This window comes from Prunus persica, chromosome G5 (genome assembly GCF_000346465.2).
Source record: "Prunus persica cultivar Lovell chromosome G5, Prunus_persica_NCBIv2, whole genome shotgun sequence".
Lineage (NCBI taxonomy): Eukaryota > Viridiplantae > Streptophyta > Magnoliopsida > Rosales > Rosaceae > Prunus > Prunus persica.
Window position 1 is genome coordinate 1,337,729 of NC_034013.1, and position 12,725 is coordinate 1,350,453.

At 38.3% G+C, this 12,725-nt stretch overlaps 3 protein-coding genes across 6 annotated transcripts in view; 1 reads left to right on the forward strand and 2 right to left on the reverse strand.

Annotated features, from left to right (window-relative positions):
* The window catches only part of LOC18777506, a 1,832-nt gene extending 638 nt beyond the window's left edge, over positions 1–1,194 (reverse strand). Inside the window, exons 1-2 of the mRNA XM_007210094.2 lie at positions 414–1,194; positions 6–23 (exon numbers count right to left, since the gene is read on the reverse strand). Of these exons, the coding sequence (XP_007210156.2) occupies positions 6–23; positions 414–853 (458 nt within the window). The 5' untranslated portion in view covers positions 854–1,194. The remainder of the gene's footprint in view (positions 1–5; positions 24–413) is intronic.
* On the reverse strand, positions 3,429–5,963 carry LOC18776979 (ras guanine nucleotide exchange factor R). Of its 2 annotated transcripts, none has more exons than XM_020564920.1 (3): positions 4,998–5,963; positions 4,612–4,672; positions 3,429–4,393 (listed from the first exon to the last, which is right to left on the reverse strand). In XM_020564920.1, exons 1-3 carry the CDS (start codon positions 5,474–5,476, stop codon positions 4,166–4,168), a joined length of 768 nt encoding a protein of 255 aa, XP_020420509.1. In that variant the 5' UTR covers positions 5,477–5,963; the 3' UTR covers positions 3,429–4,165. The 2 variants fall into 2 exon arrangements, with proteins under 2 accessions (XP_020420509.1, XP_007210654.2); XM_007210592.2 differs by having other exon boundaries at positions 3,429–3,952; positions 4,998–5,958.
* On the forward strand, positions 6,074–11,888 carry LOC109949376 (protein FAR1-RELATED SEQUENCE 5-like). Of its 3 annotated transcripts, none has more exons than XM_020564912.1 (4): positions 6,074–8,502; positions 8,999–11,175; positions 11,259–11,402; positions 11,694–11,888. In XM_020564912.1, exons 2-3 carry the CDS (start codon positions 9,035–9,037, stop codon positions 11,350–11,352), a joined length of 2,235 nt encoding a protein of 744 aa, XP_020420501.1. In that variant the 5' UTR covers positions 6,074–8,502; positions 8,999–9,034; the 3' UTR covers positions 11,353–11,402; positions 11,694–11,888. The 3 variants fall into 3 exon arrangements, with proteins under 3 accessions (XP_020420501.1, XP_020420500.1, XP_020420502.1); XM_020564911.1 differs by having other exon boundaries at positions 6,074–6,443; positions 7,720–11,175; XM_020564913.1 differs by having other exon boundaries at positions 6,074–6,443; positions 8,325–11,175.

Here is a 12,725-nt window from a genome sequence, read left to right on the forward strand (position 1 = left end):
GATGCAACAAAGTTTCTTCCGTGCTACAAACCAACAGATTGAGAGAATATTTTCTATCAGTGGAATGGAAGCCATGCATACAGATGAAAAAGCAAACAGATAAAAGAAAGCAATCTTTTACAACTGTCTTGTTTATTAAAGATAGAGAGCTAGCTGAATTAGCCACTCTCTCTCTCTATCCGCTCGCACTTTAATCTTTACATTTTGCGCTTATTGAAATAAAGTAGAATTCTCATGTGATATGATATCCAATAAAATCTCCCTTAATTATTTCTTAAAATTTCCATCTCGTCTCCATCCAAAAATAAATAAATAAGAAGAAGCCTTCCTTTTGTATTATCTCAGACTAAAAAGCTGCAAAAAGATTTAATATGCAAATTAAGCAGCATATGAGCAGTGTAATTCGTGTTTACCTGGCGTTCATACGGTTATTACTTAGTCTTGAACCAACTAAACAGATAAGAAATATGGCAGGCAAAAGGGATGCTTTGAAAGGACTATCAGCATGCCGAAGGCAGTAAACATACTGAACTATAGAGCAAATGCACTGTGAGATGCCAGCAACTTGTCCATAAATGTCAGGAAGAGTACCAAAAGGCGTATGTCGAGGAGGTGGTGGATGATAAAACCACCAGAGCATTCCCCGTCTCCTCAACACAACTCTTTCCCTTTTACCTCTGTAAATTAGCTCCCCGATGGAAATGAACACAGCTGCAATAGCCAACAACATACCAAATAGTGCAAAGTGGGGTCTTCTTGGGGAGGAAGCCTGATCACAAGCAGCTGACAAGATCTCTAGGACAAGGTAAGTGGCTAAAAATATCCACTCTACTGATGCTGAAGTAGGCCTCATCCCTGGAACTCAAGGAGGGTCTGTAAAGATTACTACTAGGTGTTAAAGATGGGTCAGAAGAAGACCGATCTCCACGACGAGTATTTGTAAACTAGGAAACCAAGCCAGTGCTTTTCTTTGAGACATATACCTCTGGTTGGTTGCTGAGAAAACAGAGGAATTTATATAGAAAAAGAAAGGAACTTTCGAAGATGGATCCTCTGTTTTCTTTCTTTAATTATCTGATTTACATCCCGCCTAAACTGAAAACAATGAGAAGAAGATGGCCCACACGGTGTCATGGGTTTAGTGGAGAAGAGGTTCTAGTAAGGGCAATAATGGAAAGGAGAGAGCTTATTGGAAAATCGCAGTGTGGTGCTATGAACTTCAATATGTTGTCTTCACTCTCTCAATTTTTTTTTATATTCATTGACTTTATAATGATACCTTCCACACGGTTTGTACAAGCTTTATATTAAAAATACAACGATGAGCTGTCAAATACAGCTGCATAAGATTAGTTGTAGAGAGTTAACTAGGACTAACAAACAAACGATTTAGTGTGAACTGTTGACTCAAACTACGCTTTCCACGTGGTTATATTGTAGTTGGTTCAACCTCACTGGAGTCTTGCTTTCGTTGAAGTTTCTGTTTTGGGTTGTTTTTTCTCTTTTTGGGTATGCACTAGGGGTGGGCATCGGGACCGGAAAACCGGAACACCGAACCGAACCGGTGAAAAAAAACCGGAAAAAAAACCGGTTGACCAAAAAAGTCAACAAACCGGACCGAACCGGTTCCGGTTTTACATCTCTCCGCACCGGACCGGACCGAACTGGACCGGTCATATATTTTATATTTATATTTTTACAAAATTTTAAAATCTAATGCCATATTTTAACTTTTATAATCACTAATTTTCCAAGTTCAACTTCAAAAAATTTCTAAATGTATGAATTGGATTATTTGTTCATTTTTAAGCTAAAAAAATAAGTTTTTTATTATAATTTTTTTATAAAAAAAAATTTAAAATTTTTTTTTAAAAAAAAAAAATTAAAAAATTAAAAAATTAATAATCCGGTTCAAAACCGGAACCGGTCAGAACCGGACTGGAACCGGTTAGAACCGAACCGGCCGGTTTTTGAAATTTTTTTTGCCTAAACCGGACCGAACCGGACCGGTTAAATAATACCGGTTTCGGTTCCGGTTTGAGGTGAGAACCGGACCGAACCGGACCGCGCCCACCCCTAGTATGCACTGGAAGGTTAAAGGGTTTTGAGGAAATTTCATGGCTTTGGACAATTGGGCCTTTTGGGAGAGTTTGATTGTATAGGCTGAGGCTGAGTCTTGTGCATTTGGGTCTTTTGCTTTTATAACATGCATCAATTGTGTTGATACCATCATGGGCCTCACGTGCTTTCTCCAATATAGCGACCTCCCACGCGGGTTAAGTCTCATATACCCTATGATCTGACAAGGCAAGAAACCCATGCACTTAAAGGAAGGCCCACGCCTCCTCCTAGCTGGCCTAACATGCCTAAGCAAGTAGACCACTTAAGTTGGTCTCCCACATGCCGAAAGTACCAAGATTGGCCTCTTTCCTGTGCCTCAGGTGGCCAACCCAAGCTGCCCATTAAACAAGGGGCACGCATGGCCCCCCTCTTCTTCCTATATAATGTAAGAGGCCCAACTCCCATTGACAAGGGCTTATGACAGACCTCAAGCAGGCTCTCCATGCATATTGTAATAGTCATTTATAGTGAAATATAAATACCAAGCTTTACAGTGGATGTAGCGCGATTCATGGGTGAGCCACTCTAAATCTGTGTAATGTGTGTGATTGTCCATATATCCTCGGGACTCTGCTAAATCACCCGTCAACAAATTGTGTTTGTATTTGAACTCCGTTGATTTGGCTGCTTTAGCCTCCTTTGCTTGGGTTGTTTTTTCTCTTATTGGGTACGCACTGGAACATTAAATGGTTTTGAGGAAATTTCATGGCTTTGGGCAATTGCGACTCCACAAGAATAAAAGACAATGAAAATACAAAAAATTTCCTTCAAATTTTATTTCATTATTTTGTGTTTACCATTTTGCCCTCATATTTTAAAGAATCATATGTTTTAGTACATTTATTTCTCAAGGGCGTTAAAGAACTTTCAAAATTTTAACCCTTCTATTGTCTGATTGGTAAGAGCATCCACAGTGATGCTCTCTATTTCTTAGCTAAAATTTAGCTAAAAATATGAGAAAGCTATTTTTAGGAGCTCTGTAAAAAATTTCAACTCCAACCATACTTCATAATTTGGAGAGTCATAAATGCTATAACTCTTTTTTATTGGTCCATCTCTATTAAAAAATAAAATTAAAAATAGTTAGCATTAAATAAAGGTTTGAAATACTCATTAAATTATAGGGAGCCACTAGGAGTCATTTCTCTCTCCTTAGATTTAGGAGCTAATAGAGGACTCCCTATTTTAGGAGGTGAATAGGGAGCATGATTGGGGTTGCATTTTTACGATTCCGTCCTAAAATTATCTAAGGAGGTGGTTTAGGGAGCTCATTATGGATGCTCTAAGAAGATAATAAAATCAATGGATGAAAAAACATTTATGATAGATTATGGATCATAAAACCCATAAATTATGGATCATAAAACCCATAAATTATGGATCCTATTTTAGCTTAGTCTCAATCTTTTAAATGTTTCCATTTTTTAACCCTTTTAGAAATATTAAATTTGTTACGTTCCAAGTCAATTTCTTCGTTACATGCCACTACGTGACAAATGTAGTTCTTATCTCTGACAATATTTACATAAATTTGAGTTCACTTTTCTTGGAGGCATGTCCACCTCCATCAATCCGCCTTCACTACTCGCCGATGTCGCAGGAACTTCTGCTGCTCTTGCTCCTGCTCCAGCTCCAGCTGTCGCTGCAGCTCCTGCAGTCGCTCTTGCTGCTCCTGTAGCCGCTGAAGCTCTCGCCGCCGCCGCTGCTTCTGCTGTTCATACTGCTCATACTGCTCATGTTGTTCATGCAGCCACATCTCCAGCAGCTGCTGCTGCTCATGCGGTTGCCGCCGCTGCTCTTGCAGCCGATGCTGCTCTATGTTGCTTTCAACCTAAAAGGGTAAGAAATTTAGTGTGCATGAAAAGACTTAAACCTTGACCCTCAAAGGAGGAAAGCCTTGTTCACAACCACATTACCAATCTTATTTTTGTGGTATTTTGTCAGTTACGCAATATTTATATTAATGGTCAATGATTTTTATATATATATATATATATAAATTTCACATATGGGCCTCCTCTTTAGCTTAATTCAAAACAAAATTTCATTCATAGACATTAAAACCCAAACAAAAATACTCGGTCTCAAATCCTAATTCATCATTATGTCTAATACCTAATTTTTCTTTATTGTATTCAATCCCAATGTGGCCTTCCCAAAGTGAGCTCCAAATTGACATTCTGTGATACATATGGGACTTCATCATCTTTATCACGTAGGCCTTCATATGGGACTTCATCATGTCCTCCCGAAACAAAAGATATGTATGTGTCTATATATATACAAATACGATAAAGAAATAAAAGGATAAATTTCACTTTACTATCCAGAGAAAGATGGAAATATAATTTCTTTTATTTTTGTTCAGTTATTCCCATGATATATATACAAATGACAACTTTTAAATTGATCTTTCAAGGTTATATATGTGCATATATGTATGTTTTGGAAATAATTTACTTTAAATCATAATTAAATTGGTACCCCTACCTCTTGATCATAAAGAAATGGTAGATCTGCCTTGATTGCATGCCACGAAGTTTCTTCCGTGCTACAAACCAACAGATTGAGAGAATATTTTCTATCAGTGGAATGGAAGCCATGCATACAGATGAAAAAGCAAACAGAGAAAAGAAAGCAATCTTGTTTATTAGAGATACAGAGCTAGCTCCCCTCGCAGTTTAGTCTTTACATTTTGTGCTGATTGAAATAAAGTAGAATTCCCATGTGATATGATATCCATTAAAATCCCCCTTAATTATTTCTTAAAATTTCCATCTCGTCTCCTTTCAAAACTAAATAAATAAGACTAAAAAGCTGCAAAAAGATTATGCAAATTAATTAAGCAGCCGATGAGCAGTTTAATTCGAGCTTACCTTGAAGAATTTTCGCACGAGTCCTTGTTATCAGTGGTATTCGCGTTCATTCGGTTATTACATAGTTTTGAACCACCTAAACACATAAGAAATATGGCAGGCAAAAGGGATGCTTTGAAAGGACTATTAGCATGCCGAAGGCAGTAAACATACTGAACTATAGAGCAAATGCACTGTGAGATGCCAGCAACTAGTCCATAAATGTCAGGAAGAGTACCAAAAGGCGTATGTCGAGGAGGTGGTGTATGATAAAACCACCAGAGCATTCCCCATCTCCTCAACACAACTCTTTCCTTTTTACCTCTGTAAATTAGCTCCCAGATGGAAATGAGCACAGCTGCAATAGCGAACAGCATCCCAAATAGGGCATAGTGGGGTGTTCTTGGGGAGGAAGCCTGATCACAAGCAGCTGACAAGATCTCTAGGCCAAGGCCAGTGGCTAAAAATATCCACTCTGCTGATTCTGAAGTAGCCCTCATCCCTGAAACTCAAGGAGGGTTTGTAAAGATTACTAGTAGGTGTTAAATATGGCTCAGAAGAAGACTGATCTCCACGACGAGTATTTGCAAACCAGGAAACCAGTTGTTGCTCTCTCAATTTCCATAGCTAATAAGCAAGTGCTTTTCTTTGAGACATAAATACCTCTGTTTGGTTACTGAACATTAGCCTTGTGGAGAAAGGAATTTACATAGAGAAAGAAAGGAACTTTTCGAGACGGTTCCTCTGTTAGCTTGTGTGTGAAAACAATAAGAGTGTTGGAAGTGTGAAAGCAGGAAATATTAGCTTGACTTGTGTAGACTCGTGGAGACTGCAGCTACAAGTTCCAGGCCTTAGGAACACAAACTCGCATATTTGGATGGGTTTGTTGGGCGTGGTATTCTTGAGGACCAGCTACCTACTTGTAATTAATATTAATACAACGATGAGCTGTCAAATACCGCAAGGTAAAGGTGGAGACTTGAAGGAAAAGAATCAAAGAAAGTATGGCCAAGGTAAAGGTGGAGACTTGAAGAAAGCAAAGCCATCTTTGTGGAGCCCAATTTAGAGAGACACAATGGCAGAAGAAGAGAGTGTTTTGACAAACTGGTTTCAATATGTGGTGCCGCCATGGCTGACCGGCTTTTCGTGGCATTTTGGCATTGATTATTTAGGAGAAAATCACTTTCTTTGAAAGTGATGTGCGTGTTAGTGTGTTTGGAATTTTCACAAACAGTAATTGCCCCAGCAAGGATAAATACGCCTTTCCCCCTGTCACTCAGTCGCTCGCTTGGTCTCTCTTTCTCCCGGCCGACGCCTCCACAGTCCACGACCTCCAGCTCTCTTCGCCAACCCATTCGCAGAATCGCAGAGCGAGCACAAATCGAGATCACCTCTCTCTCATCATTCCCATTCTCCGATTCCCCGTTTCCTAACATCCTCCACCATCGATCACTCCAAACGGAAAAGGTAAATAAATGTATTTTGTTTCTGTGTTTATTCCAGCATATGGTCTTTGTTTTGGTATTGAATAGATGCAATGATTTGGTTGCATTTTATGTACTGGGTCTATTGATTTGATTTGATTTGATTCTTCCATTTTCTGATTCTCCCCATCAATTTTCAAGTACCCAAATTTATCATCTTAATAATTGTTGGGTTATGGATCATTGGTGTAGAAACCAGTCTCAGGCTCTCTCGTGTCTGCATTGTTCACTTGTGTGCTTGTTTAAGTTTCTATTTTGCATTTACTTTTGATATGCAAACATAGGAGTCCCATATAATAAATGGTTCCTAATAACATTAAGGTCTTTTGTATAAAAGACCCCGTTTGCTAAACAGGTGGTTAAGTTAAGAACAATATCTATGTTGCTAGTGGTGGGCCAAGGATCCGTCTCGCTTAAATCTTAACACAAGAATATTTGATAGGATTTACTTTTTTTATTTTTAAACTATGATCCACATCCACCATTACTTGCTTATAACTTATTGATTTTTCCTTGTTTTTAAACTCTTTCAATTCTTTTTATAATTGTATGCTTTTGTTTTGTACTTTTTCCTATTTACTTTTATTTTACAGTTTATTACATCCGATTACAAATTCAAAAGCAAACAGTGGAACTAATTCCATTCCATCCTAATTCCCAACCAAACTATGTACTAGATTCTATTCGAGTACAGTTTTTTTTTTCTTCTCCATTTTCTTATCCATTCGAGTTTGATTTTTCTCGATTTCCATGTTTAATTCTAACATTTGAACTCCTTTTATTTGGCTGCTTCTCAGTTTACTTTCTAAAACTTTTTTCTGAATCTAATTCATTGGTTGATGTGGGCATTTCTATTTAAGTTTTCACAATTCAAAAACCGCACAAGACGGCTGCGTTTTCTTATTCTCGCTTTCTTCAGTTCTTTGTTCTTTTTTTTCTCCTCTCATCTGAAATTTTCTTCCTTTTTGACGTGGAATTTGTCAATATAATTAGTCACAAATATTGGGTTTCGTTGAAGTTTCTGTTTTGGGTTGTTTTTTTCTCTTATTGGGTATGCACTGGAAGGTTAAATGGTTTTGAGGAAATTTCATGGCTTTGGACAATTGGGCCTTCTGGGAGAGTTTGATTGCATAGGCTGAGGCTGAGTCTTGTGCATTCGAGGCTCTTTCCAAGTCTTGTGCAATTGGCTCTTTTGCTTTTATAACATGCATCAATTGTGTTGATACCATCATTGGCCTCACGTGCTTTCTCCAATATAGTGGCCTCTCACATGGGTTAAGTCTCATATACCCTATCATCTGACCAGGCAAGAAACCCATGCACTTAAAGGAAGGCCCACGCCTCCTCCTAGATGGCCTAACATGCCTAAGCAAGTTGACCACTTAAGTGGTGGTTTTCCACATGCCACAAGTACCAAGATTGGCCTCTTTCCTGTGCCTCAGGTGACCAACCCAAGCTGCCCGTTAAACAAGGGAGGGCTTCTATAGTGAGTGGGAAGTTATAAGGGGTGTTTTTGAGGGGTATGTAAGAGTCGTTGGATTTCATCCAACGGTGAGTTTTTAAAAGAGGATGCATGTAGAATCGGGTTGAAATCTAACCCGTTAGAAACCCAACTTCAGTTGTTCCCCTCTTTCCCTCTCTGTGAAAAACTGAAGAACACAATCCTCTCTTTTTGAACGTAAAGCAAACCCACAATTAGAAGGATCCAAATCTCTCAAACCTTATAGTCACTCGATTGTCATTAGCTCGTTGGGAGGCCTGCGATCTATGGTATCCTGGGTATTACGAAGAATGGCTCTTACCTAGCTGTTGCCCTGTTTTGATTCTATGGCTCAAGTGAAAACCACTTCTCTTTTTCATTCAGCTGACAAGATTCCAGATGAAAGCAAAGTAGCATATCTCTTTTTGTAGCTAGAAGCCGCAGCAGCAGTTGTTCCTCGATTTTGGTAGAGATGGAGTCTCAAATACCAAAGAGTCTTCTCTAATGTCCACCACATTCTTTCAAGCTGACTGACTGCAGAGCTCCCGATTGATTTTGAGAGGTAAGTTCACTTGCTGGATTGATTTTATTGGGTTAGGTTTATTTTTTGTGAGGGTGGGAAATTCGTCATTTGTGGCATCAATAATGCGTCATTTTTGGAATCAATAATGTGTCATTTCCTTATGAATATTCAATATACTTAGTTCATTGTTGTTGGTCGGGGTGGAAAATTATGAAATGTAGGTAAAAGAACCTAAACTTAGGCTTAATGACATTAGGAGTAAGCAGTTGGAGAGGATATTGGGTGAAGTTCTGTAATTGGTGGTTTGAATTACATTTGTGTTCTTAGTTGAACATGTTGGTTCTAATGTTATTTTTACCAGATTATTTCACAAGAGATGACGTAACTTTTATGAAATTTTGCTTGCGTTTTGTGTAATCGGAAGTTAGGCTATGCGTATTTTGTGTCAATTTGGGCAATGTTTTGTGTAAGTGGAATGCATTGATATGTTGTGATGCAGTAATGAGTGATTAATGAATGAATAATTGCTATGCAGTAATATAGAAGTGGATCAATAATATACGTAGATAAAATGTATGGGGGCTCAGAGAGTGATGAATGTGCAACAGCTAATGGGAGGGTTTATATTCCTGAAGTAAGAAATGAGGAAACACCAGCAGTTGGGATGAAGTTTGACTCGCTTGACCTCGTTTACAATTTCTATAATAGATATGCATTCTTTGCTGGCTTTGGTATTCGACTTCATTCTAGCTTTTGGGGGAAAAATAAGAAAGAGATTTTGAGGAAAGAATTTGTATGTTGCAAACAAGGTGCATACAGGAAGGATGAAACTCGGGAGAGAAAAAGACAACGGGGAATAAGTAGATGCAATTGCAAAGCTAAGATTGTGGTTGTGAAGACAAATGGGAGCAAGAAGTATACCATATCTCTTTTTGCAGAGGGACACAATCATAAGATGACACCCTCAGAAAGAATGCATTTATTGAGATCACACCGTCATATTTCAGATTCTACAAAAGTACTCACAAAACAGTTGGGTTCAGTTAATATTCCCATTCATCAGAAGGTAAGTATTTTCGAGGTGCAATCCGGAGGAATGGATAAAATCGGTTTTATCAAAAAAGATATCTACAATCTTGAATGTAGTGTGAATGGGAAGCTGAGGAACCACGATGTTGAACTAGTGACCGAGTATTTTATGACTGAACAGAAAAAAAATGAGGCTTTTTATTTCAAGATTGAGGGAGATGGGCATGACAGGTTTAGTCGATGTTTTTGGGCAGATGCAACTTCTAAACGGGCGTATGGGTTTTATGGAGATGTTGTATTCGATACCACATTCAACACGAATCGATACGACTTGACATTTGCACCAATGTTGGGAGTTAATAACCATGGTCAGACAATTGTCTTAGCATGCGCATTTTTGAGCAAGGAAACGACTGAGTCGTTTGTTTGGATGTTTGAGGAGTTTAAGAAAGCCATGCCAGGTGGGGAACCTAAAACGATCATTACAGATCAAGATGCGGCAATGGCCATAGCGATTTCAATAGCCTTCCCGACTACATTTCATCGACTTTGCATATGGCACATCACATCAAAGTTCTCTGTTAAGTTACCACGTGACGCTTATAAGGAGTATTGGCGTGAATTTCAGAAAGCCATATGGGATACTGACAATAAGGATGAGTTTGATGCAAAATGGAATATTGTGGTTACAAAGGCTGGTTTGACTGACCATCCATGGCTAAGTTCAATGTTTGATTTAAGGGAATCTTGGGTTCCAGCCTACGCACGACAATTTTTTGCCGCTGGAATGTCAAGCAGCCAAAGAGCGGAAGGTTCTCATAGTTTTTTCAAGCAATACATATCAAGGAGAAATTCGTTGATGGATTTCATAATACGATTTGAGAGGGCACTTTCTCATCAACGTGAAAAAGAGTTAGTTGCTGATCACGTAGATGCATTTGAAGTGGCTCAATGTCTTCTACCGATGCTAATGAACAAACAAATGGCTACCTTGTACACAAGGACAATGTTTCAAAAGTTTGAGCAAGAACTAATACAAAGTACAACATGTTTCCTAGAGCTCAAAACAGAGGATGCTTGTAAAGTTGTCTTTAACGTGAGCGAAAGGAAAAATTGGGAAACAAGAGTGGCAGAAGTCGTATATGTCAAAGATTCTGACCACGCATCGTGTAGCTGCAGAAGATTTGAATTTGTTGGAATTATTTGCAAGCACATCCTAGCATTGTTCATAAGGGACCAGATTGAATATATGCCCGATAAATATATTTTGAAGAGGTGGAAGAAAACTGCGAAATCTAGATTGGTGTCAGATGCAAATGGCAACGAAATTAAAGACTGTGCAGATCCTGGCCTTCTAATAAAGCGGAGTACAATGTCTCGACTTGCTTCAGATGTGGTTGAGGATGCATTAATGAGTGAAGAAGGATGTGAGCTACTGTCAGAGACTCTAAAAAGTTTGCAGGTGAAGTTGAAGTTGCTGAAGGATGGACCAAGTAATAACGAAGTTGGAGGGTCCAGCTCTCAAACACAATATATGAAAGACCCTAAGAGAGTGAGGTGCAAAGGAAGGTCGAAAGGAGTAACGGGAGCAAAGGAAAAGGCAATGAAGCGAGGGATTAGACACTGTCGGGAGTGTGGACGCATTGGTCATGATAGAAGACAATGCCCAGCCTTGAACACACCGTAAGATGCTAACACTATTTGTAATAACATCTAAAATTTGAATAGGTAAAATTTTTATGTGCTTGTGTTTGATATTTATGCAGGACATCACCGTCGAACAATGACGAATCAACTCCAATACATCGTAGTGACCCATTATTCAACGATTTTGACAAGATGCACGGACCAACTGAATGATTTATATTTGTATTAGACGAAATGTGGTTGTTATGAAGATTAATGATCAGGTGAAGTTTTATAGATTCAGTTTTTGAATATTATTGTGTTTTTGTTCATGTCCACCGATGAGCTCTTACTATGTCCACTGGTAATTGAAATGAAAATTTGCTTGGTTTCATTCTTCCATGAAATTTGGAGACATGTTAATTTTACGTCTTCTCCCTATTTATAAATTTTCATAGACATTTGATCAAGTATGAAATTTGTAGTTATGTGAAGAAGCTATGACTTTTACCGTGTAAAATGGGCAGTTTAGGGTGAATTATGTTTTAACAGAGATTCATTTTTCAAATCCTCAGGCTAATGCAGCATTTCCAGCAGCCAGCTGTTGTTTCCATTACCAGTAATCATTTCCAGCAGTAGCCACTTTTTTCGACTGGTTATTAGGGGCACGATTTTGTACACTTTTGTAACTGAAGGATACTTGAAGCACTTTGTTGGAATAGAGCAAATAGAAAGCAGTGTGTAAAAAAGAAACATAACATTGCAGCTAATTACATTTCGATACTTAGGTGAAAAATATTAAAGGGTACACTAACTTACATAAATACTCATAATTCCACACACAAAAGAACATTTGATTGCAAAACATATTATGTGCTCCCTCTTAGCAATACCACGATCTCCCCAACCAACTGAACAACGGTAGCCACAATCACTCGGTCGTACTCGTCAGCTTCTTCTTAGCAGGTCTCACATGCTTATGGCCACTCATATCCCTAGTGATATAGACGAAATAAATCTTCAGCAATATTTGGAATTTTATTATATATAAATAAACCATAAACCATTCACTAAACAATGTATAGCACATGTTATGTTACTTATGACTCACGTGTCAGTTTTTTTTTAACACATTAGTACGCCAGCTCTTTAATGTAAATGGACATGATAAGGAGCATTTACTGATTCCCGGCTTGCTGTGATATTGACTGCTTATTGAATAATATTTCCATATTTGCAAAATATAATGTTAGACATTATAACACATGATGACTTGCAATACATAGTCCCAATAATTATATATGAAGCAAATGAAACTGATATTTGTATTATTTTAAATTAGATAATGACATTAAGGGAGTATATGTGCAATACCACGGTCACCCTCAACCAACTGAACATCGGTAGCCGCAATCACTTAGTCGTATCGGTCGGCTTCTTCCGAGCAGCTTTGACGTGCTTATGCTCATTCATGTCACCCCCATCTTCTAGTATCTCTCTCACAGCATCAGGGGACACATAGTTCCAATCATAACTTGTATGAGTAGTTGCCGCAAATGCTCGGAATTTGTCGATCTTTCGTGAATGCCAACTCCAGTTCACTATGG